This window comes from Panthera uncia, chromosome C2 (assembly GCF_023721935.1).
Source record: "Panthera uncia isolate 11264 chromosome C2, Puncia_PCG_1.0, whole genome shotgun sequence".
Classification (NCBI taxonomy): domain Eukaryota; kingdom Metazoa; phylum Chordata; class Mammalia; order Carnivora; family Felidae; genus Panthera; species Panthera uncia.
Genome location: NC_064810.1, coordinates 24893247 through 24921114, shown reverse-complemented (window position 1 = coordinate 24921114; position 27868 = coordinate 24893247). Strand labels below are relative to the sequence as shown.

At 37.4% G+C, this 27868-nt stretch overlaps 1 protein-coding gene across 1 annotated transcript; it reads left to right on the top strand.

Annotated features, from left to right (window-relative positions):
* Window positions 1–3287: 3287 nt before the first annotated feature.
* On the top strand, window positions 3288–27868 carry CHODL (chondrolectin). The gene is made up of 6 exons (XM_049629332.1): window positions 3288–3847; window positions 15655–15964; window positions 16849–17006; window positions 20829–20915; window positions 22808–22910; window positions 26342–27868. The coding sequence occupies exons 1-6, from the start codon at window positions 3769–3771 to the stop codon at window positions 26424–26426; spliced, it is 822 nt and encodes a 273-aa protein (XP_049485289.1). The 5' UTR covers window positions 3288–3768; the 3' UTR covers window positions 26427–27868.

The window sequence follows — 27868 nt, the reverse complement described above, 5'->3', positions numbered from 1 at the left end:
TAAGAGGGCTGATGTCACTTTTCAAAACTTTGGATGTTGCTTAATTGATGTTTTAGAGCCTCTGGAGACTCAGTGGTTGAATAATGCCTGAGATTTCTTTGGGACCATTCTTATTGAGATTACCTGTCTATTTTGGGGCTTGAAAAGACAAATTTTAAGTTGTTGAGTCAACGTTGAACTTTTTAGCTTAAACAGTTTGAAGTTCTTGTTTGATTTTTTTTTTTTAAGTGGTCAGAGAATCTTAACTTGAAACCTCTCAGGATTGTCACTGATGTGGTGTTATCACACCTTGGTTTCAGGAAATCTGGAGGCTGAACTCTACACATGTGCAAAAATTCCTCACATAACCCTAGTTTCTCTTGGTTGCCCTTAAGGGAACTCTTATCTCCTGATTGATCGGAAAGCAGTTCTTAAATTTCTGGAACTGAAATGTGTTTGCTATAAGAAAGTCCTTTGTCTTTTATGATAACTTATGCATACTCACAGGGAAAAACAGACATTTCTTTAAAAAATTAATATTTGTTGCTGTCCCCTAAACCCCAGGTTTTTTAAAATGGAATTTTGTTGAAAATTTTAAATTTATATCTCCCACTTTGCTATATAAAAAAAATTATTTCAGAGAGATTCCCCCCTCCCATACTCTCCGAAGAGAATATCAGGTGCCACTAAAATTCCATATTTATGACTATCCAAAATGTGCTCTCTGAATTTATTTTAATGATGATTCATCCAGATGTTTTCTGGTGATGGAGAAACAAAGAAAAAAGATGGTATTATTAACCAATCCCTTTAAAAGCATTACATCTAAAAAGACCTTTTAATGATTTGTTGTCTTGATAAGTCAGACAGCTCCTAGGATAACTTCTGAGTAGCCTTAGTATGGGTGCAGCCACTCTGAACCGATATAATCGTAGCCTAAAGATAACAAACTATATTTTAGAAGTCTGTGCAACCATATTGAGGATACAGTTTTTACTGTAATTTGGATTTTCTGGAGTACTAAAACAACAGAGCTCCCTCTTGCCAATAGTAGCTTCATGGACTGGCTGACTTTTTTGGCATCTGAGCCATTTAGGACATTGGGGTGTATGGATATGTAGGAAATCCACTGGTATTCCTTCCCAAATAGAGAACTTTCCACGACAGCCCTGGGCCACGTGAATATCTGGGAATAGGATGGCACAGAAGGAGAAACGAGCCCCTGTCAAGAATCCTAATTCCGTAGGCATGTGGGGCACTCAGGTAATCAATCAGCCATTGAGGGTTATCATGCTCAACCTGGACAAATGCTAGAGAACGCCTACGAAAATACCTAATTCCTCATTCCTCTATGCTAACCATGACACTGCATTCAGACTTCCACTCCAGTCATTATTACATTTCTTTCTCCACACTGGACTCTGAGTCCCTGGAGCAGCTTTCTGACCACAGCCACACCCAGTGACACTATGACAGGATTTACAGGGCTGAGCTATATACATCTCCATGCCTTTGAGGATTTATATTTTCCATTTCCATTCAAACTCCCAGCAGTTCCTGCTTCTTTTGGACATCCAGCTAGTAGTGAAACAAGATCCATACTCTCTGTAAGATTTATTAATTGCCCATGGCCCTGCGACAAATTAGTAATTTAATAGTAATACAAGGAAAAATAAAGTGATAGACATTATTATGATTATTGTGAAATTACACTTTCTTGAGTAGGGTGGATTTAATAATCCTTAAGGTCTGTATAAGTGCTGAAATTTTTATTCTGCAAGAATTGTTCTTACTGTAGCAAGATTTACCTTCTTTTTCCCAAGAAATCCATTCAATAAATGTTCAGAGTGTACTTGTGGCTTATGAAAACCAAAGACAGGGAGGTGTTATTGGAAAATGCACCACCCATTAAAACCAAAGGATTTTATTTCACAAATCTTGGTGCATTAATTTTTTTTTAATTTTTTTTAATGTTTATTTATTTTTGAGACAGAGAGAGACAGAGCATGAACAGGGAAGGGGCAGAGAGAGAGGGAGACACAGAATCTGAAACAGGCTCCAGGCTCTGAGCTGTCAGCACAGAGCCCGACGCGGGGCTCAAACTCACGAACCGCGAGATCATGACCTGAGCCCATGACCTGAGCCGAATCGGACGCTTAACCGATCAAGCCACCCAGGCGCCCCAAATCTTGGTGCATTTAAAGCATCACAATGAGAAAATACCAATTCTACCGAAGCTCATTATAAGAGTATCCTCAGGGTTCCTATCAGGGACTAGATATAGATGAAACACCTTTTTTTTTTAAAAAAAGTTTGTTATTATTGAGAAAGAGAGAGAGACAGAGAGAGACTGCAAGTGGGGGAGGGTCAGAGAGAGAGAGGGAGACAGAATCCCAAGCAAGCTCCACACTGTCAGCGCGGAGCCCCAATGGTGGGCATGAACTCACAAACTGCCCAGATCATGACCCGAGCGGAAATCAAGAGTCCAGTGCTTAACCAACTGAGCCACCCAGATGCCCCTCGATATAGATGAAACGCTTGGGAACTTCTTTCCAATACTGCAGGTTAAAATCTAGCATCCTTGGCGGGACTGAAACAATGAAGACCAAGTCAGGTAAGGGAAAAAAATGTCTTTGTGGGTTTTAGAATGCTTTACTTTTAATAGAAACCACAGGTCAGGGAGAGATGAGTGCAAAGAAATACATACATTTACATCCAAGAAATTCCCAAGTATTCAGAATATTTGCGTTAATGGTTTTCTCTGGAGCTGCAAATACTGAGATGGAAATCAGTTGGGAAAACCGTGCTTTAAATATTCTTCTCTTCAATTTGCTCCTGTGGCAATTTAGTTAAACAACCTGCTTGGAAGTAATCTATTTGCAGAACCTAGGTGGGGAAAAACCTGCCACGTTATATAATTCACCGAGCAGGTTTTGGCTCCCGCTTCGCCAATCCATCTTGAATAGTGGCTAGTGCCCTGAATCTAGCAATACATATGATCAAGCAATTTAGCACAAAAAGAGAAAGGCCCCACAACTTGGCATCCCCGTGGACATTAATCTTTGAGAAAACCAAATGGATCCAACTTTTGCCAGAGTTTAATAGCAAAGCTGTCACATTTCACACAAACAAGTATCGGGTCTGTTAGCGAATGGGAAGAGGGCACCCGGGGAAGCGGAGGGGAGGAGGTGGGGCTGCTGACTGCACTCTTTTTCAAAGTGGCTCTAGTTTTTAGGGGAGGGGCTGGGATGCTCCGCAGAGCGGGAGAGACGAAGTAGTTAAAAATCATTGCTAGCGAGAGGGGCTGGAACCCTGGGATGTGGGTATATAAGACCGCGCCTCCAGCACAGCGCCGCCGCCGCCGCTGCTGCTGCTGATGCTGCTGCCGCCTTGAGAGCCGGGACTAGGCACAAGGGCTCATTCCTACGCTAGCCAGAGGCCGGGGAGAGGAGCACAGGGCGCGAGTGGGGTCCAGCCCGGGGGTCCAGCCCGGGGCTTCCGCTTCACCTCTGGGGCAGACGCGGGACCCTCTAACTTCTACTTCCTCTCCTTCAACGCGCACCCGCCGTGTGGTGCGCTCTAGCCCATCACACCCGCGCGCGGCAAGAGCGCGCCCGGCTGCAGGCCCCGCCGAAGGCAATGAGTGCAGGCGGCCGGCCAGCTGGGCTCCGGCGGTGGGAGTAGGGTCCGGAGGGGAGGCAGGGAGGCTCAGAGGTTAGAGCTACCGCTGCGCGGCGGGCAGAGGCAGTCTTCGCTCTGCGCAACACCTGCTGCTGTCGCCGCGCCGCGATGAGCCGCGTGGTCTCGCTGCTGTTGGGCGCCGCGCTGCTCTGCGGCCACGGAGTTTTCTGCCGCCGGGTGGTCAGCGGTGAGTCAGGGGGCCGCCCGTTGGGTGGATGAGCCGGGAGAGGGGACCGCGGGGCGCGCGGACGAGGGTGGTGCGGGACCGCCCGTCCTGGGGTGAAGGCTGTCCTGGAGGTTGGAAACCTGTGCAGGGTACGGGGCCGAGATGAGCAGAGGGCGTGGGGGTGGGGGGAAAAGATCGTATTCCGCTTTCTTCCCCTCCCCCACAAAACACGCACAGAGAAAAGTTTCAATTTTTTGGAAGTGCCTGGTTCCGTAGCTGTGAAGCGAGCTCTGCTTCATCACGAGCACTACAGCGTTTTCCAGGAGTAATTTCCACCTTCTTTGTAAGGGAGTTGGCCACCGGGCAGGGCTTGGCACCTGCAAAAAGGGGTGGGGTACCATGGAGCAGGCAGAGGAAACCCAAAGCCGTAAGAACCACTGCAGAAATGTCACCCCCTGTTGGTCTGGCTCGACTTCAGTCTCCGCACGGTGTTCACTCGGATGATTTCCCAGCCCAGACCTGGTAGCTGTGGGGCGCTCACAGACTCCCGGGCGCACAGCCTTTGTTCTCAGGGAGCGCTGACGAAGAACGGGGGACTGACCGATCATTGTAGACTCCTTTCTTTTGCACGCCTTATTCCAACTTAGGGACTTCTCAGAAAATGAAGTCAGCTCGAGTTGGGCAGAGGTGTACATGGTAATGACCGCAGCAGGTCCATGCACACGGTAGGTGCCCATTTAGGTGGATTGAGTCAGTGTCAGGGAAATGGGTCAGAATTGGCAAGCTTCCCAGCATTCGCTCTGATTTTAATTTTTCTTCGACTTCTGTTCTGTTGTTGAGTAATTTATATCGTATTCACCCTTCCTTACTTTTGGGCAAGGACTCTTAAAGAAAACACGAAGAGTCTCAAAAGCTTAGGATGAATGAGTTGGGCCTTACAGGAAACTTGAGCATAACCATCCTTATTGAAATTTCTTGAGATGTTGATTAAAGTGTTTCTGTAAAAACGGGAACCCTCTTGCACTGTTGGTGGGAATGCAAATTGGTGCAGCCACTCTGGAAAACAGTGTCGAGGTTCCTCAAAAAATTAAAAATAGATCTACCCTATGACCCAGCAATAGCACTGCTAGGAATTTACCCAAGGGATACAGGAGTACTGATGCATAGGGGCACTTGTATCCCAATGTTTATAGCAGCACTCTCAACAATAGCCAAATTATGAAAGAGCCTAAATGTCCATCAACTGATGAATGGATAAAGAAATTGAGGTTTATATACACAATGGAGTACTACGTGGCAATGAGAAAGAATGAAATATGGCCCTTTGTAGCAACGTGGATGGAACTGGAGAGTGTGATGCTAAGTGAAATAAGCCATACAGAGAAAGACAGATACCATATGTTTTCACTCTTATGTGGATCCAGAGAAACTTAACAGAAACCCATGGGAGAGGGGAAGGAAAAAAAAAAAAAAAAGAGGTTAGAGTGGGAAAGAGCCAAAGCATAAGAAACTCTTAAAAACTGAGAACAAACTGAGGGTTGATGGGCGGTGGGAGGGAGGGGAGGGTGGGTGATGGGTATTGAAGAGGGCATCTTTTGGGATGAGCACTGGGTGTTGTATGGAAACCAATTTGACAATAAATTTCATATACTGAAAAAAAAAGAGAAAGAGAAACCAGAAAAAAAAATAAAGTGTTTCTGTAAATATTTGTTGAATGTAGGTGAGCATGTGTTTTAAGTGTGGAAGTTTTTTTTTTTTTTTTTTTTTTTTTTAATGTAAAAAGCACAAATTCCCTTTCACATTCTGTGCATCTGTATAACAGGTGTCACTAGAGGTAGAGATAGATGACAAATGACATGTACTTAATCAGTAGTGAAGCCAGACCTTTAGAAACTGACATATTAAGCTTAATTGTTGCTGATCTTCCCCTCAGCAATATGTGATGTTCTGCATCTTAAGAATATAATTCTTAAATGTCTAGTTATCAATCATTCTCCACTAACTTTTGGCCCTCTGGAGACACTGGAATTAAATACACTGTGAACTATCATTTGGACATACATGCTGCTTATATAGGGGGTGGGGGAGGAGAAAATCAGAGTCTTTATATTTATAAAATGAAAACTTTACAGTATCAGGTAAGGATGTCACAGGAGCCATAATATTAGATCCTTTCCCCCTTAATTTGGCTTTGAAGAAAAAAGTGTATTATATAGACCTGAGTGTGTCAGTTACATATTTGGCTGACTTTGTGTTTATGAGAATTACTCTTACAAATAAATGAACAGCACAGACCAGGCTTTTAGCATATGGTGTTTTTTAAACACATAGAAACACTCCATTGACTTAAGTAGTATCCATTTGGCATATTCTTGTTTACATGCCATAAACTTTGCGGAAAAGAAATATATAAAGTAAAAACAGAACTTAAAAGATTATTAATGAGAAGTTTATTTTGTGTTGTATTATTGCATAAATTGTTGCAAACCTTTTGCTGTATTTTCCTATTAAATATTTATAAGCATATTGTAGGTGACATCTGGAAAATTTCTAATTAACTGAACATGATTTATTTGATTTAACATAAATGATGATGTTTACTTGATATCAAAACAATTATTTAGTTATGTTTTTCTTATGACTATTTTAATTGCCTTTGGCCCTAAAAATCACATTAAAATTCGATCACTATAAACTTGTGACTTTATCCTTTGAAGACAAATTTTTAAAAATATATTTTCGCCATAATAGCATGAGTGCAGACAGTCTAAAACATGACATGTTGAAAGTTGTAGGTCTACTGTCTGCCTGATCAGTGTTAAGTTTTGAGGTATGCATCAACTTTTTCCTGCCACTGGGGGCTATTTACCAAAATTCTAATCGAGTGTCTGCCCAATGCAAGAAGCTTTCAGGGGCCATTATTAGGAAAATACTTATATTCTATTTGCTAAATATCAGTACAGCTATTAGTAATTAAATACTACTAATTAAACACCAGAAAAAAGACAGGAACTTGCAAAGTAACCCTCTATAAAAATTTTCTTCGTTTTAGCACTTTAAAATATTCAATAAGATACTCTCCAATACTTTTATTTATTTTTTTTTTTAATTTTTTTTTCAACGTTTTTTATTCATTCCTGGGACAGAGAGAGACAGAGCATGAACGGGGTAGGGGCAGAGAGAGAGGGAGACACAGAATCGGAAACAGGCTCCAGGCTCCGAGCCATCAGCCCAGAGCCTGACGCGGGGCTTGAACTCACGGACCGCGAGATCGTGACCTGGCTGAAGCCGGACGCTTAACCGACTGCGCCACCCAGGCGCCCCTCTCCAATACTTTTAAATACATCACTGTTTTAAAAATAGAAAGCATTATTTATAAATGAAGTTAAAATATTTTAATAAGAAATTACATTTCAAACTTCATCATCATAATCTGTCCCATAAGGGTTAATAGCATCAAGCAGTAATAGTTAAGTGTTTTTATAGGTTAGTGGTCATGATTATTCTGATGCACAAATATGTAATAAAAATAGATAACCACGAGAGTGATTTCATGAATTAAAGAGTATTTAATGCAAGACTTAATGAATTTATGAGTCAAAGTTGTGAACTACTTTTAGGATCTTAGATTTGTACTGATTTGTTGCTGAACACAGATGTGTAGAGAATATTTGTAGGAAGTACAATCATTTAATTCTGTGACTTTACTGGTAGATAATGACATCTTCTTTAGGACAAAGATAAGAGGATTTTACTTATGGGGACATGGATACATATGAAAAAGAAGTGTTCAAAACTCAGGTTTCTAAGATGGGAAGATATGTCTGAAGAGCATGTGGATACTTTTAAACATTTTAAGTGTTTTAAAGTAATGAATTTTTTTAATTCTTGCTTTTTCTTTTTAGTACACATAGCGGTGATCCCCCATTTGTTGATGCAGCAAAATGGCACTAAGTGTATTTCATGGTGCCTCCAAATTTCTGCAGAAAAATGTAATATGTATTAATTTGAACTCATTAAAATTGGCATGCATTTTACATTGGAGTCTGGGTGATTTAGACATATTTCTTTTATTGTGAAGATGCCATAGAATTATGCAAGTGCGTGGGTGGTGACCAGTAGTCCATAGATTATTATGATAGCAAAGGAGATACAAAAAAAAATCTGCTGAGCATATCTCAGCCTGTGGTACTATTGCATGACATCATCAAAAGCATAAAGTGATGACAGAGCAGTTTTCAAAGATGCAATTACTTTAAGTATCTCTTGGGCAAGAAAGGAACACATTAATCTTATTACTAGTCATCTAATAAATTACACATCTATCGTAGCCATTACTCCTTAACTGCTATTTTTCATTATTTTATAGTTTTGTTTTTATAACTCTTCTTCCTGAGGAAGGTAATATCTATTACATTAATGTTAAAAAAGAGGTAGTATTATATAAAGGGGTCCAGGGTGGAAACCCAGATGATGTTCTCACTAGATTTTATAACAGCTTTCTGTGCTAGGCACTTGGCACACAGGTGGATGGCTGTACACAACTTTCAGGCGGGATTGTTTCTTTCACTGTGGTAACATATTACTGGTAATATAACATGCCTGACAACTTGACTGAAGTTACACTTTTTGTAATTGGGAAAAATTCATTTGGGCTTTGCTTTATTTGGAAAAATGAAAGAACTAGATAAAATAATTAAGGCTGCATGTGGTTTGAAAATATGAGATAGATGTCCCAATATTAATCCCATGTCTAATTGTAGAGTAATAGAAAATTCACAAGCTGCTCAGAAAAACAAACTCTCAAGGCACAAACCCTTGCATATAGTAGCAGTGCTAATCAATAACAGATCAACACTAATAATTATAACAAGGAAAACCCAAATAATGTGTATTCATCAGTCCCTTTATTTATTCATTAAATATTTCACTTTAGAAAAAATACTACATTTGAGACATATATGGAGGCAGCATAGACATCTGGGTGAAGGCATGGACTGCGGGGCTAGACTGCCTGATTCACAACCCCGATTTATGAGCTGTGTGAATCCGGCAAATTATCTAACTTTTCTATGCCCCCTTGCCTCATTTTTAAAATAGGATGAGATCTACGTGATGAGACCAACAGCACAGGATTGTTGGAGGGTCAAGGGGTTTGAAAAGATTTGTGCAGATTGTGTCATGCACAGAGGTGTGTCCCAAGAAGCTGAGAGGGAGCTCAGTATGCAAGTTCTGCGCCTGGAGCTGAGGCCACCTAGAGGAAAACACTACTTTTTCTAGCTCAACAGCCTGTATCGCCAGGAAAGAACATCTTTTCCTAATTTACCCAAAGGTGTGGATTGCGCTAGCAGTGAGAACATCCATGCTAAACTACTGATAAATGTCTGGCTATTATTATTTATCTGTATTTCTTTAGAACTCCTAACCACGCTCCCTTTAGGTAAGAAAATTGAGGCCAGGAACATTTAAGTAATGTTCCCAGTGTACCTACAATTCAAGTATAGCTCTGGGATTCAAAACCAGTTCTTTCTGATTGAATGCTTGAACTTTTAAGTCACAAAGTTACTTGGTTTACCATTTGCTATTTAGACCTCAATTTTAAATATGCATAGTAGGGGTGCCTGGGTGGCCCAGTTGGATAAGTGTGAGTTTGAGCAAGGAGTCCCATTACCTTCTCAAAGCTTGTGGTATTTCCCAGTGGGAGAGGTAGGGCCTTGCAAAGCTGGCACCACCATTCACGAAATGACCCAGGGTTCCAGTTTTGAGTTTGTTTATTAATGTAAGAAAATAGATTCCAGCACACTCATAATAGCACATTATGTTTTTAATTGCACTATAAAATCTGTTACAAAAATGAGAGTTTATTATAACAAAACTGTTTTTTTAAAAATAAAGAATAGCTCTTAAGAAGTAGGTGTAATATTGAACACGGAATGCTTCAAAAATTTTTTTTAGTTCAGAAATGTTGGTATTGTTATCAGAGGTCATGTCACTCTGTATAATGTGGGATCTACCCATTTATCAGTTTGATTTTGAGGAGGGGTAAGAAAGAATTAGGAAAAACAAATTATTTTGTGGGATTCTGGTAACATGTCCAAAGTTCAGTCAGTCTGCTTTGGGAAAGATTTATCATGTAGATTCTCTTTTGTACAATTTTTTTTCTTTTTGTAACAAAAAGTAGATCATGATTGAGCCATAGGAATTCATACAATATCTTCTATATTTTTATTAAAAATTATGATATAAACTTAATACTCAATATTGATAATATATGATGATAGTGTGAGGTATAAGAAAAATGTTATTACTTTACTAACAGAAGACTCAACTGTCAGAAAGTTAATAAACATAAGCAAAATAAAACTAAATCATAGATCCTTTCTATTCAGAAAGAAAAAAGTAAACTGCCATAACTTTATGAGTTTGGCTCCACTTTTACATCAAGGTCAAAAGCATTTACTGCCAATATTTAGCTCTAAAGGAATTTCATGACTATGACAGAAGACAAAACTATCTATTCATGGGAATAATAGAATAGCAGAATCTTAGCTGTGACCGTGATAGGAATGTTTACTCTAGTAGGCAGTCCTGAGAATTATCTCTAAACAAAAGTGCATGTGGATATATGTAGTTCTGTATGCATGTATGTATAAAATTAACAGGTGCAGAATCCTAGGTGGAAAGTCTTTTGCCATGCTTGTATATAAAACAACAATCAAAGGATGTTTGTCCTTGGAGATGATAAGTGACATTTAATAAATTATTGTTAGTATCAATGTTGCCTTGTGTAATAACACTGTGATATGGTTATTTGAATATTCATCTAAATATTTTATGGGTAGTAGAAAAGTAGATGGAAGTCGATGTTGTGGGTGGAAGCTTGTAGAATTCTTATTGTTCAAAACAGTCAATGACAGATTTTATTTGAATGTAACATTTAAAGATCAGAGAAAAGGATTCTCCATGTGATCTCACAGAATGAGAAGAGAGGTCATCTCAATGGTTCTCTAGGAAGATGAGCCTTTACAGAAGTGGGAAAAGTTGCTTCCAGAAGATTTGTATTAATGGAACTTTTCTGGGAATTAGGGCAACATTTGTTTCCCAGCTGTTGGAGTTCCACTGCCATGACAGCCAAATGTGACCATCTGAAATGGTGGTGAGCATTCAATAGCTGCTTTCGCTGGTTTTGCTACAGCTTGGACCAAATCTGCACACGGAAGCCGTAGTCAGTAGTGAAATAGAATTGGATGTAAAGAAATTCACACTGTCAGCTTTACTGATGATATACAAACGGTAGTAAAACTGGACAATGTGTGTGTATCCTTTTGTGAAAACAGACTTGGTAGATCTGAACTGCTAGTGACTTTTCCGTTCAATGTCTGAGGACACAGCTGATATTCGGTGGATACTTTGGAGTGAATATCTGCCTGTGCAAGTACCTGGCCCCTGTTCTGATCCCCGGAGGGTCCCTCTGTTGTGCAGCCACCACAGTCTCTACCTCCTCACCTACGACCCTGGACAACTCCATCCTCCACAACTAAAGAGAGAATACCTGTCACAAACAATGCCATGCCAGCTACCACTTAGGGCCTGTGCAGTATTAGTAATTAGTTTAAATATAGTCCCTATCTTAGGTTTTTCTTATATCAGCATTATTTCTCTGTGGACTCACGTAGTGGTGTTACAAATTTCCACATTGCACTAAAGTTCTCTTAAGCATTTTATTCAAATTGCTATCTTTTTAAATTAATTAATTAATTAATTTTTAGAGAGAGAGTGTGTGCACATGAGCAGAGGAGGGGCAGAAAGAGAGAGGGAGGGAGAGAATCCCAAGCAGGCTCCATGCTGACAGCATAGAACCCGATGTGGGGCTTGACCCCGCAAACCATGAGATCACTACCTGGAGCTGAAATCAAGAGTTGGATGCTTAACTGAGTGAGGCACCCACATGCCCCTCGAAGTGCTATCATATTTTATAAATGAGTTGATTCTTATCATCTTATTCTGTGCCCTCACCATAAATAAATCTGTGTTGCACTTATATTTTAATACATTAAAGATCATGAACAGAGACTTTTAGCATATCAATCCCACGTAGGCACCCTCTGAATTTGTGCTAACCTTGTTACATAAATAATGTTTGCTCTTTCAAATTTCTGGTGATTTTTTTTTTAAGTCGGCTTCTTTTTGACATCTTGCAAAACAATCTTGTTGGACAAGCTTAATATTTCAGAAATGCTGGAGTCAAATCCAAGTCTGAGAGTTCTTGGAGTGAAAAATTGAGCAAGTTGAAAACTCAAGGGAATGCAGTTACGATATATTTTGAGACTTAGAAATATGTAAAGGATGTAGGAGATGAAAATGGAAATAGCTTGCGTTAGAAATGCAGGCACAACACTCACTGGGCTTAATGACAGTTTTAGAATATCATCAGGAACAACCATTTTAAACAATGAAGTCATCACAAAATCTAATAATAAATTAGGAGAAATTAAAATAAATAATTGTATTAGAATCAGCCACTGGGACTTCCATGATCATCTCTCAAGGATTATTTATCTGAGACTGATTTGTCCTCTTGAAGTCTCTTTAATTCCATTTTCCTATGGTCAATCATACTAGCATTTTCATTTTCATTAACAGTTAGTTGGGGAAGTCTGTTAATTTGTTCATATTATTCAGTGTGTTGCTTCTGGGTCCAGATCACAGTTAATGAGACAGAGAGGACTACTGGGTGTTGTGCTTGCGTTGTTCCAACTGCTATTTTATTAGATGGCTGTTCTCAGCTTGTGTCATGATACTGAATGCCTATCACTCAAACACCGTTGTGAGGTTAATGGCCTCTGGATTTCTGCTCCCTCCTGACTTGAGTGTCATCATAGGTCATTAATTGCTGATTCTGGGGGAGAATGGATGTGGTACCAATGTTGACTCAGTGTGGTGTACTATAATTAAGAATCCAATGTTTGAATGCTGTAGTTTTTAGCCAGTGTTTAAGTACAATAACACTCCCTCCCTCCACTACCGACAAATTTTTTTGATCAGCCACAAAATTAAATATCAAGTGAAAAAAAACCTTCAATCCCAACAAGAGTAATGTTCATGAAGATGAATCTTAAGAAAGCAGTAAAGCTATGCCTTAGTTTCTTAGCATTTGACTTTATTTTACATTTACAATTTGAATTTATTTTACATTAAATGCTTCATAGTCTGTTTTCTGAGGCCAAATCTAAACTGAACTCAGAAAAAGACTAAGAAAGGAGTGGAGGCTATGGACAGTGGGTTGGGATAAAGAAATAACAGACAGAGAGGGATTCGTGGCGGTTTTTAAAGTTGATAGCAGAGATCAGAAGTGACCCAAAGAAGCTAATGAAAAACAAAATGAAACAGGTTGGTCATTCTGGAGATTGTCTATCATTTGGCATACATGTCTGGTGATAATAAGGGGGCAAATCTAAACAACAGAGCGATAGGACTTCCCTTGCTGGTAGTTAGCTGAATCCTGTACACTCTAATATCCCTGATATGTATGTGGATTTATTATGGCCTGATGTTATTATCATCCATAGTGTAGTTAGGAGAAAGTCATTCTGCTTAATATGTAGACAAATGTGAAATTCACATGTAGAGGTGTGTGAAATTTGATTCTGAGAGATTTTTTTAAATCAAACTTTTGCCTGTGTCTTTAAGTCTTCACAGATGTTGTTAGAGCAGAAGTAAACTAGTGATGTCACACAATGAAGTTTTATAAAAGATGATATTCCATTAAGAAGCCTCAAAAATTATTCTAAGCTTCATTTGTTGTTCTCTGTGTGTGTGTGTGTATACACACACACACACAAACACATATATGACTTAAAAATATATGTATATATGTGTATAATGTACACACACATATTTATGTATATACTGTGAAAATCTTTAGAGATATCAGAATAGGTGGCTTAATCAAGCGCTGTAATTCATAAAAACCTTTAAAATACAAGTATAAATATAAATTACATTTTAAACTTCCTTTCCAAATTCTGATTATTCTATTTATTTATTCATGGATTTTGGACATTTTGTGGTCCCCAATCTTTATTCCTAAAGAAATATGCAATAAAACTAGCAATAGTTAAGATTACCTGTAAGGAAAGGTAAATTTAAATGAATTTGGATGTGATTTTAATGAAATTCTAATTTAGGGAAAGTTTAAAAGAAATGCAGTGTTACCCCTTTCACACTCATAAAGGAATTAATCTCAACCAGTCTAATAGGGCATTTTTTATAATAAATTTGAAGAAGTCATTTTTATTTGGTGTGTGTTTAATACATAAATGGAGACTCTAAAGCTGAAAAATAATTTGTTCTCAAGTCTGCTAAATATTTATCACCTAATTTGTTTTTAGCTCATTGTTTAACCATCTTTGAAAGATGAGTTTCAACAAATTTCAGCTTACTCTGCTCTCTATCCAAGTTATAGAAATTGACAATAATTAGCAATTGATGAGATTTTAATTTTTTTATTTTTTATCTTTTTAAACTTTTTAAACATTTATTCATTTTTGAGAGACAGAAACTGAGTGTGAGTGGGGGAGAAAGAGAGAGATGGGGAGGCACAGAATCCCAAGCAGGTTCCAGGTTCTGAGCTGTCAGCACAGAGCCCGACGTGGAGCTTGAACCAACGAGTTGCGAGATCATGACCTGAGCCAAAGTCAGATGCTTAATCAACTGAGCCACCCAGGTGCCCCATCTGATGAGATTTTTAATAGCTCCTTTATTTCCTGATGTGTTTATTCCAACCCTAAGCCATTTGGCTTTTTAATATTTAAAATGCCCTTCTTTTCTGTTTGTTTGTTTTAAGTACTTGATTCTCTAAGTTCAAATTTGGGAAATTTTATTTGGAGTTTATGACTCATTTGAGCTGCCTGTGTAAAAAGAGAAGTCATTGGCTGAGCAATTGACACTCACACATAGCATGTCCTATAAAACCAGAAAATATTCAGAGAATTGATAATGAGAATTTTTTCAAAGAGTACTCTAGAAATCTCTCCTGTCACTTCTAATGCTGGATATTAATAAGTTAATTATTACTAGAGTTACCTTCATTCTGGCCTCTATTAACTTTCAATTTCAATGTATTTGCTTTCAGATATATACAATAAAAGCAAATGTTTACACCTTAAATTTTGCCACCTTGTATCTTTTTTATGGTACCTTCTATACATTGGTTTTTACTTGTTTTAAAAATTAAGTTCTTTTGTGAATTATTTTTCTTTCATAACTTTGACTTTTTAGCTCTCTTTGCTCTAAAAGAAAAAGCAATTTCTTTTGCTAGTTTTGTTTGCTATGTAATTGGTTTGTATCTAAGCCAGAAGAATCATGAGTTCTCTTAACAAACATTTTTTTGGAGTCCTGTGTCTAAAAGTTCATATTACAAGTTTACCAGGGAATCATTTTGCTTTTATAAATTGATAATAATAATTAAAAAATAAACTCTATAAAATGATTCCATGGAGGAATCATTCTTGGGAGAGTGTATCCTGTTTTGATTGGTTCTTTTTTTTAATATTTATTTATTTTTGAGAGAGAGACAGAGAGTGCCCAGGGGTGGGGCAGAGAGAGAGGGAGACACAGAATCTGGAGGAGGCTCCAGTCTTTGAGCTGTCAGCACAGAGCCTGATGCGGGGCTCAAACTCATGAACTATGAGATCATGACCTGAGCCGAAGTTGGAAGCTCAACCTACTGAGCCACCCAGGCGCCCCTTGATTGGTTCTTTAATCCTAATTCATAGTAGCATTATGAATATAGTTCAAAGAATCGATGCATGCTATCTTTTTTCCAGGCCAAAAGGTGTGCTTTGCTGACCTCAAGCATCCCTGCTACAAAATGGCCTACTTCCAGGAACTGTCCAGCCGCGTGAGCTTTCAGGAGGCACGCCTGGCTTGTGAGAGCGAGGGGGGGGCCCTCCTCAGCCTGGAGAATGAAGCAGAACAGAAGTTAATAGAAAGTATGTTGCAAAACCTGACAAAACCAGGAACAGGGATTTCTGATGGTGATTTCTGGATAGGGCTTTGGCGAAACGGAGAGGGGCAAACATCTGGTGCCTGCCCAGATCTCTACCAGTGGTCTGATGGAAGCAGTTCCCAGTACCGGTGAGTAGGGATCTTGAGGAGTTAAATGTGCTGTGGGGGACTCGAAAGGGAGGAGGGACATTTCTGGGTTTTTTGTTTTGTTTTTTCTTTTTTTTTTTTAAATTCAAATAATTTCTATAAATTGAAAAAAAAATTAAAATTGTATTTAGAGTCAAAACCCTTTTGTGATGAAAATCACATGTATTTCTAGGTGAAGGCAGAAATATTTCTAGGTTAACAAGACCAGATTTGACTTTGGACTTTATTCTTTAAACAAATTGTAAATAATGGAGGAAGAAATAGGTTATTTACAGAAAGTATCTACATGTGTACTGAGAGGTACAAATTTGGTGACAGAAGAGACTTACATACATGCTGGCATCTTGGAAGCAGTTCTCGAAGAGCTTGATTTTATTTTGTTGGATTTTAAGAATGCCTAAGGTCCTTTTTCCTCCTCAATCTTGGGAGCCAAATAGAGCCTTACATGTACGATAGCAGCAATTTTATACTCTACAACAAGGGGTCCATCTGCAGACGTACTGAGTGTTACTGTAGGAGAGAGTGCTGGGCTTTTGTAAAGAGGTTCAGGTATCTCAGTGCAAAAGTCAGCCGAACTGGCTCATTCATCTCTATGGTAACAGCTTCTTCCTCTTTATGGACATTACTTGGTTGAGGATGTCAGAATAGAATGGGCTAAGTGGGTGACGGATATTCAGAAGGGCACTTGTGATGAGCACTGGGTGTTACATGTAAGTGACGAATCTCTAAATTCTACTCCTGAAGCTAGTATGATACTATATGTTAACTAACTGGAATTTAAATACAAAAAAACCTGAAACAAAACCAAACCAAAAGAATAGGATGGTTGAAATCACTTAGAGGTGTTCCTGCTGCTCTGTTTGCAGAAACTGGTATACTGATGAACCTTCCTGTGGAAGTGAAAAGTGTGTTGTGATGTATCATCAACCAACAGCCAATCCAGGCCTGGGGGGGCCCTACCTTTACCAGTGGAATGATGACAGGTGCAACATGAAGCACAATTACATCTGCAAGTATGAACCAGGTAGGAAGTCCTGTAAGGAGGTACAGCAGATGTTGGGCATATTTGCTTCTATTTTTATCTTCACTATTTGTATTTAGGCTTCACTTCCTTTGGATCCTTTTGTTTCTCTGCTATGAAACGTGGAATTACTTTGTACCTTGTCATATCACTCAGTGTACTGAATTATACTTCATGCTCTAGAGCAAAATGTCCAATCAGTCAAATAGAAGGAAGTAACTAGACACATCTGGAGTCATGTCTTTAAGAGAAAATAACATTTTTCTGTGAACGTCAGAGTGTTTTGGAAATAGGTTTTACAAAGAACATGTATCTATTTTTAAATATTTTAAATAGTTAGTGTAATGTGTGTGAAGTAGGTATAAGTCACCAGAGCACCTATAGATTTACACACGTGGACAGCAGATCTTTGGGTGATTATCTGGTGAGTTTAAGGGAACAAAGCAACTTTCTCCTGGAACATTAGCTTATCATTTGTTGGCATGTGCTCCTCAGTGAAAGTCAGACTGATTATGGCTCATTGAACCGCAGTGGAAACAAAAGTGGGGACCTGTGCCATGTTCCTCCCATGATTGTCATTCTTTGGAACATACCTCCTTAGATAGCTTTTGTTTGAAGTCTCCACCTTCTTGCCCGTGAAGCACGTGGGAAGATTGCGTTGACCTGAGCTACACTGGTGTGTTTTCCTGTTGAAATAGTAAATTTGAATTAGTGTGAAGAGGACAGATCGACTAAATTAAAATTTGACCAAAAGTAGACACTCAGCAAAAACTATGTAAAGTAATTCTTTTTAATGACCTAATAAAGTCAAACTAGATACTTAGGCTTTAAGATTTTTTTTTTTTTTTGATGTTTTTCTCCTCCTCAGTGTTGGGAAGTATCATTTTAAATCTTTTGAGGGGCTGTCTACTTGACCTCATAATGTGTTCATGGAAGGCAATTACCATCAAGTACTGCTATTTCCATTATTCTCTTGAAATTACATGATTCCTTTTCTCATAAGACCTTAAAGCCCAAGGGATTATTTGGATTAGATTTACCCTTCTCTTATATTTATCCTGCTCTTGAGTATATTAGCCAGCTTTCTATATCCCTGGTGAGTTTATTCTTTAAAGCCCTAAATCCATCATTACCATCCTAGAAGCCTTTGCAAAGCCAAATCTGTTATGCACTTATGTTCTTTGTCTTTATTTTTTTTTATTGGAAAAATATAAAGTTGAAATTCTCTGATGTTTTAAATTTGTGACACTATGTACTTGAATGCAACAAAGTATGTTACAGAGCGTTCTTTAATACAACATCTTTTTCTCCTCTTTGAGCTTTTAGGTAAACTATTTGACCCTTTGTACATTTGTCTATTTTCTTTTATTTTGCATTCATACTTGCCAAATTATTCAGGACACTATCAACCTCAGAATCTTCTTTACTTGTTTTATATTAGGTAATTTAGGTTCATATTGCTCAGGAAAGAGCATTTAAGATAAAAAATATTTTCTTTTTTATCTTCTATATTCCACCTAAGTCTTCAAATAACCTGTGCTTTGTGAATAAGATTCCTTTGTGTATTTTTTGTTTTTGATGCACGTGTACAGTTTTATAGTTACAAATATATAACAATGTGTATAGCATTTTTATTCTTTATTTTAACTGGAATATTTTCATCTTTGTTTATTTTCTATGTGTTAACCTTCTTTGAGCTTAGTGTTTTGTTTTTATGGGATGCTGGTTTGATGAAATTTCTTGCTTATATGGTCAGTGCTTTTTTGGTGGAGAATGATTAATTTCTGGTGGCGAGGGGTTAAAGGAGTAAGCAGTGGGATTTATTAAAATTTGTGAATTAGACCACTTATTTTGAACTCTATTCTCCAGTTACACCTGAAGTACTGTGTGATTTGAACTTCATCTCCTCTTTCTGCCCCTGCATGCCATCTAATAATATGAGCAATGATATCTGAAATAATAAACAATTAACCTAGTAATTAGTGAAGAAACTGAATAACTCACTACTTGATTTTTTCACTCTTCTCTATTTTTTGTTATTGTTCTGTGAGTTACATATCTACCCTTTGTGACTGTCAGTGTTTTCCTAAGACATTTTTAAGGGGATATTGCTGAATCTAATTTTTGTATTCATTAAAATTGCATTATGCACTCTTGTTCTTAGACATTAAATATAGTATACATGGGATTAAGTTTTTAAAATTTTGTTAATCAGAAATTACATCAATTTAAAGATTTTTAAGAGTATTTTCAAAAATAACCAGTTCTGGGTTGCCTGGGTGGCTCAGTTGGTTAGGCATCCGAATTCAGCTCAGGTCATGATCTCATGGTTCACAAGTTCAAGCCCTGCGTTACGCTCTGTGCTGACAGCTCAGAGCTTGGAGCCTGCTTCAGATTCTGTGTCTCCCTCTCTCTCTGCCCCTCCCATGCTCATGCTCTCTCTCTATTTCTCAAAAATAAATAAAAATATTAAAATTTTTTTAAATAACCAGTTCTGTGTTAATAAATAGAATAATATCTGTATTATTTATTCAGCAAATACCAGTTGAGCACCGACTGGCATAAGGTGCCTCAGTTCTGTAGAAAAATGAGTGTAGGAACCTCCAGGAGGCTATTAAAGTGTTAGGGTGAGATATGTACACAAGGGTAATAAATATTCTTACAGGATGGTGTATGGTAAACTTCCAATAAAGAGAGACTACGTGGCCAAATAAAGAGTAGCAAATATGGTATTAAAAATAACTTAACATTATAAACTAATTTAAAATGTTGCATGTGTTTTTTCTTCTCCATCATTTGACAAACATAAACAAAGAATTATATTTTTGAAGCAAAAGACAAGTTTACAGGTTTTTTTCTTGCTAATTCAGTTTACTTTCACTGAACTGTTAATTTAACAAACAGTGCCCTAGGGGGAAAAATAGGTGGCACAGCAGTATCAGATCATGGTAAGAAATTTTGACATTTTTTAATTGCATGGCCACTGAGGAGGTCTTGTCTCATAAAACCAGGAAAGAAATAACCTGCAAGCCTTAATTTATTATTGTTTTTTTAAAAAGAAATAGACACTACTCGAAAGCAAATCTAAGTATGGCATTGTTTTTCTAGGACAGAAATGTGCTTTAGAATGTTGTTCCTTGAATCATCAATTCCCAGTGCAATCCGTGTAGTCATCTGATTATTACTGCAAGGAGAAATCTAAATATTATACTGATATGCTTGTCTTTTGAATTGCAGTTAGCGTCTCACATTCTTTTATTATTTTTTTTAATGTTTATTTACTTTTGAGAAAGAGAGATAGAGCATGAGCGGGGTAGGGGCAGAGAGAGAGGGAGACTCAGAATCCAAAGCAGGCTCCAGGCTCTGAGCTGTCAGCATAGAGCCCTACACGTGTCTCGAACCCACGAACCATGAGATCATGACCTGAGCTGAAATCAGACGCTTAACAGACTGAGCCACCCAGGAACCCCAGTGTCTCACATTCTTATGCTCCCAATTCCTGCTTCTCTTTGCCTTTCTTTGTACCTGCTTGGTTTCATTATTGCCAAAGCAGGCTGTCATCAGTATAGATGCGCTGTTGATTCGTAAATGCAGATTTGGGTTGCAAGGATTCACCAAGTAGATCCAGTTGCAAAGATTCACCAAGTGGATACTTTATTCAAAGATAATTAAATGATGACTTTACAGTTGAATAATTTCATGTACCTTTATTACTCTGAAATAAAAGCTATGATGTTTACATTGTTTTATAATAAACTTATTTTCATCTACATTTGTATTTCTTTTTTTATCATTGTATATGTTGTGTGTACTTATTATTTACAGAGATCATTCCAACTTCTCCTGTAGAAAAGACGTATTTTACAAATCAGCCAGGAGATACCCATCAAAATGTGGTTGTTACTGAAGCAGGTAATGAATTCACGTGTTTTTCACTCCTCTATCAAGAGCAGAAACTGTAGTTTTAAACTCTGCTTCATGTTAGCCCTAACTTTTCTTATTGCTTATTGATGGGGGCAGTAAATTTGGCCTCTGGAATTTACTTTTGAACTAGGTTAAAACAGATAATGCTAAGCTAGTTTTTTGAATAGAAGAATCTATTTTGTTTCCTTTTGATTTTTCACCTCAGGTAGATGTATCTAGTAATAAACCAAGTAATCCACATGGAAACCTGGATTCACAGGGAATTTCCCCAACAACATGTAAGCGTTATGATGTACATCAGCACATTCAGCGGCCGGCAGACAGTGGTGTGCTGGTAAATGTTTAGGGAGAGACCAGTGTGGGAGTGGATATAAAAGAAAAAACCTGATTTGTAGCCTTTGCAGATTCCTGTGGTATATTATACTGCCACCGTGGCTGATTTCAAGCTATCAAGGTGACATCACTGGTGAACAGGGTGGACAGAGTACGTATAATTAGCTCTCAACCCAGCTGCCCTGAGCACACCAGTCTGCAAAAGAAATCATGAAATCCCAGTGCAGATTGCACATTCCCTGATTAGGATTTGAATCCCAGTCAGAAACTGCTCTAAGAATTAGTTTGGTGCTCCTTTTTGCATGGTCCTGTGATTTTTGGACAGAAATCTTGATATTTCCTAGTGGCTTTGTGAAGATTGAGCCAAAGAGCCAAAGTCTCAGAATCTTTCCACAGGTGATCTAAAATGTGAGGAAGAGTAGGACATATTTTCTCTTTTTCTTTACTGTTATATATAAGGGATCATGATGGTATTTTGAAAAGGAACGAAAATATTTCCTGAATCCTTAAAATGCTTGCAGTTTCATGTCAGGGGCTCAAGAGTAGGTAAAAGCATAGCAAATTACTCTCAAAATACCCCATCACTGGACCTCAGATAATAATATATTTTAGTTAATAAAGGACGTTATGTACAGTAAAATGGATAGTTTGATCTAAGTCTGGTCCATTTTGAACAGAATTATTCAGATTGGTAATGATGACAACTTTTGATTTGCTAGCTAAATGCATAGTTTTTCGATTTGCTTTTCTTGTATGAACATGACATTAAACCTTAGTGTTTTTTACTTTTCAGGCGCCTGATTTTAAAATCATTCAGAACATCTAAACCTAACTAAAAATATTAGTAAATAATTATATTAGGAATATTTTCCCTTTTATGACATTGAAAAAATGTTCAATAAAGTCATTTTAGTCTGTATGGGACTGAAGTGTGGCAGTTTTTACTTTTCCAAGAATACTTAATATTGTGTAATGGAACAGGACTAAAAAATGATTCATTTTAGAATTTAATTAAGATCAAGTCTTTATGCTTCTGGGGTCTTGTGTCTCTGTCTTATGACTGTATCATCAGTTAATTTTTTTGTATTTTGATTTAATCCCAAAGTCTTAAGTATCATCATGCACTGACCTTATTGGTTAGGATGATTATATGACCAATAAATCAACAATTATTTTAATAATCAGTGCTTGTTTTTCTAAGTAATAGCTGAGAATTAATGAAGTGAGATAGATAAGATTATTAATATGTTATGAAAACTAGCCTCTATCTGAACTGTAGATTTAATCGTAGTTTTAGAAATATAGACACTGAATTGAAGCATGGCAACCAGTGAAATATGATTTTGTTTTTAATTTTTATTAAACCTGAATATATTATTTTATTAGGTTATTTAATATTTTGGGAAGAAATTTATTTGGAATTTAATTATAATAATTTTATTTTACCTTGAATTTTTGGGCAATTTTATATAATGTTAGTGTGAGAATTCTGCCTCTGCCATCTTTTTTACTGATTTTACTGTTTTACATCTGTTTTACTTCTGTAGGCATAATTCCCAATCTAATCTATGTTGTTATACCAACGATCCCACTGCTTTTATTGATACTGGTCGCTTTTGGAACCTGCTGTTTCCAGATGCTGCATAAAAGGTAAATAATTCATATATGCAGAGACAACTTAAAAAGTTTTATGTAGGTTTTTATAATTCTTTAAAAATATTAGTGTCAATTATAGTTTTACTTTGTCTCAAGAAAGTTCTGAATTTTGGAGCACCTGGGTGGTTCAGTCAGTTAAGTGTTTGACTCTTGATCTCAGCTCGGGTCTTGATCTCATGGTTATGAGTTCAAACCCCAGGTTGGGGCTCCACTCCCACTTAAAAAATAAAGAGAGAAAGTTCTGATTTTCCTATCTGTCAGTACACACCCCGTGTATCCAGTCTAATAAGATAGGCCTTGAATACAGGATTCATGCATTACCTCACTTAATATTCACAAGTCATATGAGGTAGGTGCCCTTTTGTTTCTGTTTTTCGGTTGAGAAGATGGTGGCTTAGATGGGTTACACAATTTTGCTTTGGTTCTCACAGCTTGTGTGGGTGGTGGATCTGAAATTTGAATCTTTGTGAGCTTACAACATATGCAGCTACTCTATACTGACTCTTGTTTCTTACATATAAGCATTAATGCTAAGCCTTTCAATCTTGACCCCAAGTTGTATGCAAGACTTGATTTTTGTAAGTGCACTCTATAATACTTTTTCAAAAATTTAAGTCATGGGCTTTTGTTTATTTCCAAAGGGTCTTCTGAGTAGAGGAAATAAAGTACAATGGTAAAAGTAGGTCACTTTTAGCATCTTCAGCCAAAATGATATATCTTAACAGCAAGATTCTTCGGAGTATTCTTTTATATCTATTTAGCCATATACCCTTGAGTGAGAGGTGAAATTTTTTTCATTTTAATATATGAAATATAAATATATATTAAAAGAAAAAGGAAAAGATGTTGGATTTAAATGAGAACATATTTGCTAGAATAAACTAGCCATGTTTGTCAGTATTTTAAACAAGAACTGATCGAGACAGTGCCGCCATCAGGGAAGGACTGCAAATGAAGTCATTTTTCTCTTTGGATTTTAGTTTATCTTCATCTGTTCTGAAATAGACCATAAAGAATCCACTAAGTAAAAAAAGCCCCAGAAAAAAACAATTAAATAGATATAAACTGTAAATGGTTCCCATAAATTGTTTAAAGGATCCAAAGTGTGATGTACAGGCTGTTTAAATAAGACATTTTGAGTAATGATAAATAAAGCCTGGAAAATTAATACTACACTTTGTATCCTCTGGGTTTTCCAATATATATGTGAAGCACAGTTAGAAATTTTGTAATATTTTGTACAGAAAAAAGACGATAGTAAATATCTCATTTCTTTCTTCACGTCCTAAGACTAGAGATGAAAAGATGATTAGTCATTGTGAAAAGCAGAGAAGTAGAGGAAGGAGGTGATATAAATCCCCCCTTAACCCAGAAAACTGTTAAGGAAGAGCTGTAAATAACAAATCAGCTTGAAAAACCGATTTTAGGGTGGCTCGGTTGATCATCCTACTCTTGGTGTCAGGTCAAATCATGATCCCAGGGTGATGGGATCAAGTCCAGAGTTGGGTTCCGCACTGTGTGTGAAGCCTGCTTAAGATTCTCTCTCTCTCTCCCTCTGCCCCTCTCCCCTGCTCATGCTCTCTCTCTAAAAAAAATGTTTATATATATATATACACACACACATACACACACACACACACATATATATAGATAATAGATCTATAGATAATATAGATCTATAGATAGATCTATATTATCTATAGATAGATCTATTATCTATGGAAAAACATTTATAAAAAAAGAAAAATTGGTTTAAAAATATTATGCAGGCATTTTCATCTCTAAAATAAAAATTACTATAGTGCCAATAACTGAGTTTTCTTTAAAGTTTGTCTTCCTTCTTCCAAATAGTGTATTATTGTGGAGATTCTATTCATGCAAAAGTCTTCCAGGTGTTTGAAGATCTATGGAGTTTTCACTTGTTTGAAATTCCCAGAGTGAGAAAATAAACCAAAGTTGGGTACCTCCAGATGCCCGACTTAGATGTAGTGCTTAATTCATTCGTTCTTAGATCCTCCCCTTTTCCTTTCTTCCAGGAAAGCAAGGAGAACCTTCATCAAAGACTCAACTCCATTATCATCTGAGTGCCTTGCAGAAAGTTTAAATTCCAATCTGGTACACATGATGGTTTATATCATTCCATGTCATGTTCAAAATAGTAACTCTTGTTTCCTTAACTGGTAGTAACTCTTAAATGAAATACTAATGCTCCACAAAAAAGTTACCTTCATAACTTAACTGCCTTTATTTACCATTTAAAAAATGTCATGTTATTTATAAACTTTGCTTGATTTGTTTTTTTCCTTCATGTTAGATGACTTCATAGATAAAGATGTGTTGATCTTACTTATTTGCAAGCAAATCTCCAAAACATATAATTTGGACATATTTTATTAGTAGTAAAATCACAGTTAAACTGAAGTCAATTAATATTATAGAATTGTATTGTTCAGGCTTGTTAGGAAGAGTTCTTTTCTTTCTTTGAAGGAGTTCTGCCCTCCCCACCTACACTGAGAGTAACTGGAATGCAGTACCTGTGGAGAGTGGGGCAGATGCGGGGGAAGGGAGGTCTGTGTGGGACAGGAAGTGCATGACACAATGTACAGGGACCAGAAGTGGTTACTTGACCCAGGTGAGGGTTCATTCTCTGGAAACTAGACCCAAAGGAATCTAGATCTTGATAAGTAGCCTAGAGGAGGATGACTTACATAAACTCAGGAATGGGCACTTCTGCAGGAGCCTGAGCAGTGGCCATTTTATGGAAAGAGTGAGGAGACAGCCAACTCTGATACAGGGGCTGGAAATGTGGGCTCAGATTCCACGTCCAAGGAGAGTGAAGTTCAGTCTCAGATCTAGAGGAACAAAGTTATCAAGGCCTGAATCTACTTTGAACTACATTGGTTGCAGAGACTGAAGTCAAGCCAAACTTTCAGGGATTAAGTGACTTAACTATAAAAAAGGAAAACTGAGGAATGGAGATTAGGAAGGTCTTTATACTTAGGACAAAAACACTGTTTCAATCCTTTAGCATTAAATGCAGCATATGTGAATGGAAGAATATCCACAAAGCAAAATTTTAAAATCACTTATCAAATAAAATGAAGATTTATTGGTGATTATAATGAAAATTGTTGGTATTGTTTCAGACATATTTGTGGTGTGTGTGTGTGTGTGTGCGTGTGAATGTGTCTGAATTCTGTACTACAAAGGGTCAAACAGAGATCATTCTATTTTTTTCATTATTTTACATGGCTTATTTACCATCTTCACATTCTAGAATAATCTGGAATTTTTTGTAGATGTGCTGGTGAGAGAAGAAAGACCCTTTCATAAGAAGGGTTTGCCATATTTCCCCTGGGACCAAAACATGCCTATTTCAGTAAGAAGTCTCAGGCATTGAACTTACTTCTTCTTATGTTTTTCAGTAAAGGAAGAACAAAAACTAGCCCAAACCAGTCCACGCTGTGGATTTCAAAAAGCACCAGAAAAGAAAGTGGCATGGAAGTATAAGAATCCATTGACTTGGCTCCAGCACAGAAAACAGAATTTTAGAATTCTGGATCTGCATAAGGAATGGCATCTAGAGCATTCGCTTGGAATGGCTTGAAATCTCAGAGGATCTGCAAGATGAACTGTAAGCTCCCCCTTGAGGCAAATATTAAAATAATTTTTATATGTTGATTATTTCATTTACGAAATACGCTGTGCTAACAATGGAGTGAGACATGCTTATCGCTAAAGGATGCACCCAACTTCAAGTAAATGGAATGGACCTTGCAAATAAAGTTGCTGTCAACACATTAGAGAAGTGTATGTGTTGGAGGCAGTTATTTTTGTTTCTTTCACCTTTCATAAGTTGTAATCTAGTTCACGTAATGTAAATTGTATTAAAGTTTACAGTGTGCAAAAATATTTTACCTTTACATAAGTGTTTGATAAAAATGGACTGTTCTAATATTTATTTTTATGGTGTTTCATTTTTCAATACATGCTGTTTTGATTAAAGAAATTTATCACTATTTTCAGCTGAATCCACACACACATAGATATATTACCACAGAAAATGTTTCTTTTCTAGAAATGGTTCATCTTCTTTCAGTTTCTCTGCTCTGGGGTCAGACAGTGTTTAGGAAATCTCTTCAGAAATAAGAAGCTATTTCATTAACTGTGGTGTAAATTTACTCAAATATTTTACTTAGAGGCAAGAACTGTCTAATTTCAATTGTGCAAGACATGTGCCTTACAATTATTTTTAGTTTAAAATTCAACAGATTTTGTAATAACTTTGTTAATAGCTGTATAAACAATATTATACTCCGTCTAGAACAAAAAAATGGCATACACAATATAAATCATATGTCTTCACATGTTGCCTATATAACCACAAGTAGCTCTCTAAGGGGTTCTGGAATCAAGTTGGTCCTTCCCTTGCCCACAAAACAAAGACAGTTGTTGGGGGTGGGGATTAGCAGTGAAAGCAGCTGCAGAGTGTGCCTAAGGTTTTCCATAGCTCTGTTCAGCCTCCATTAGCATGTAAGGTGGTCTTATGGTTGGGACCAGGTGCGTCGTCACCACCGTCCATGTGGAGGTAAGCACAGCACACCGACATTTCATGAAGGAGAGAAACTATGATTTAGTGTGAAAATGGGTTGGAGGGCATCAGTGATCATGTGTTCGTGTTGAGGATTCGTCTGAGAGAGTGAACTGCGGCTCCTCTTGTCTTCTGCTAGTTTCTTCAATGCTTGTGTCTCCTTCTCAAGAGACTTGTAACTATCTGGTCTTCAAATGTCCCTGTGTTCCTTTTAACTAAATAAAAAGTTCTTGTTTCTGACGAATGGCCGTGGGTGTTGTCTAAATCTTTTAAGTGAACAAAATATCGATCTGTTTGCATCAGCACATGAAGATGAAAACAAATTACTGTTAAAGTATGGTATGAATGGAAGTTGGAGTTA

Coding starts and splice junctions, on each gene's coding strand:
- CHODL (XM_049629332.1), top strand. CDS start 3,769: ATGAGCCGCGTGGTCTCGCTGCTGTTGGGCGCCGCGCTGCTCTGCGGC. Junction 3,848..15,654: donor CTGCCGCCGGGTGGTCAGCG/GTGAGTCAGGGG, acceptor TCTTTTTTCCAG/GCCAAAAGGTGTGCTTTGCT. Junction 22,911..26,341: donor TTCCAGATGCTGCATAAAAG/GTAAATAATTCA, acceptor TATGTTTTTCAG/TAAAGGAAGAACAAAAACTA.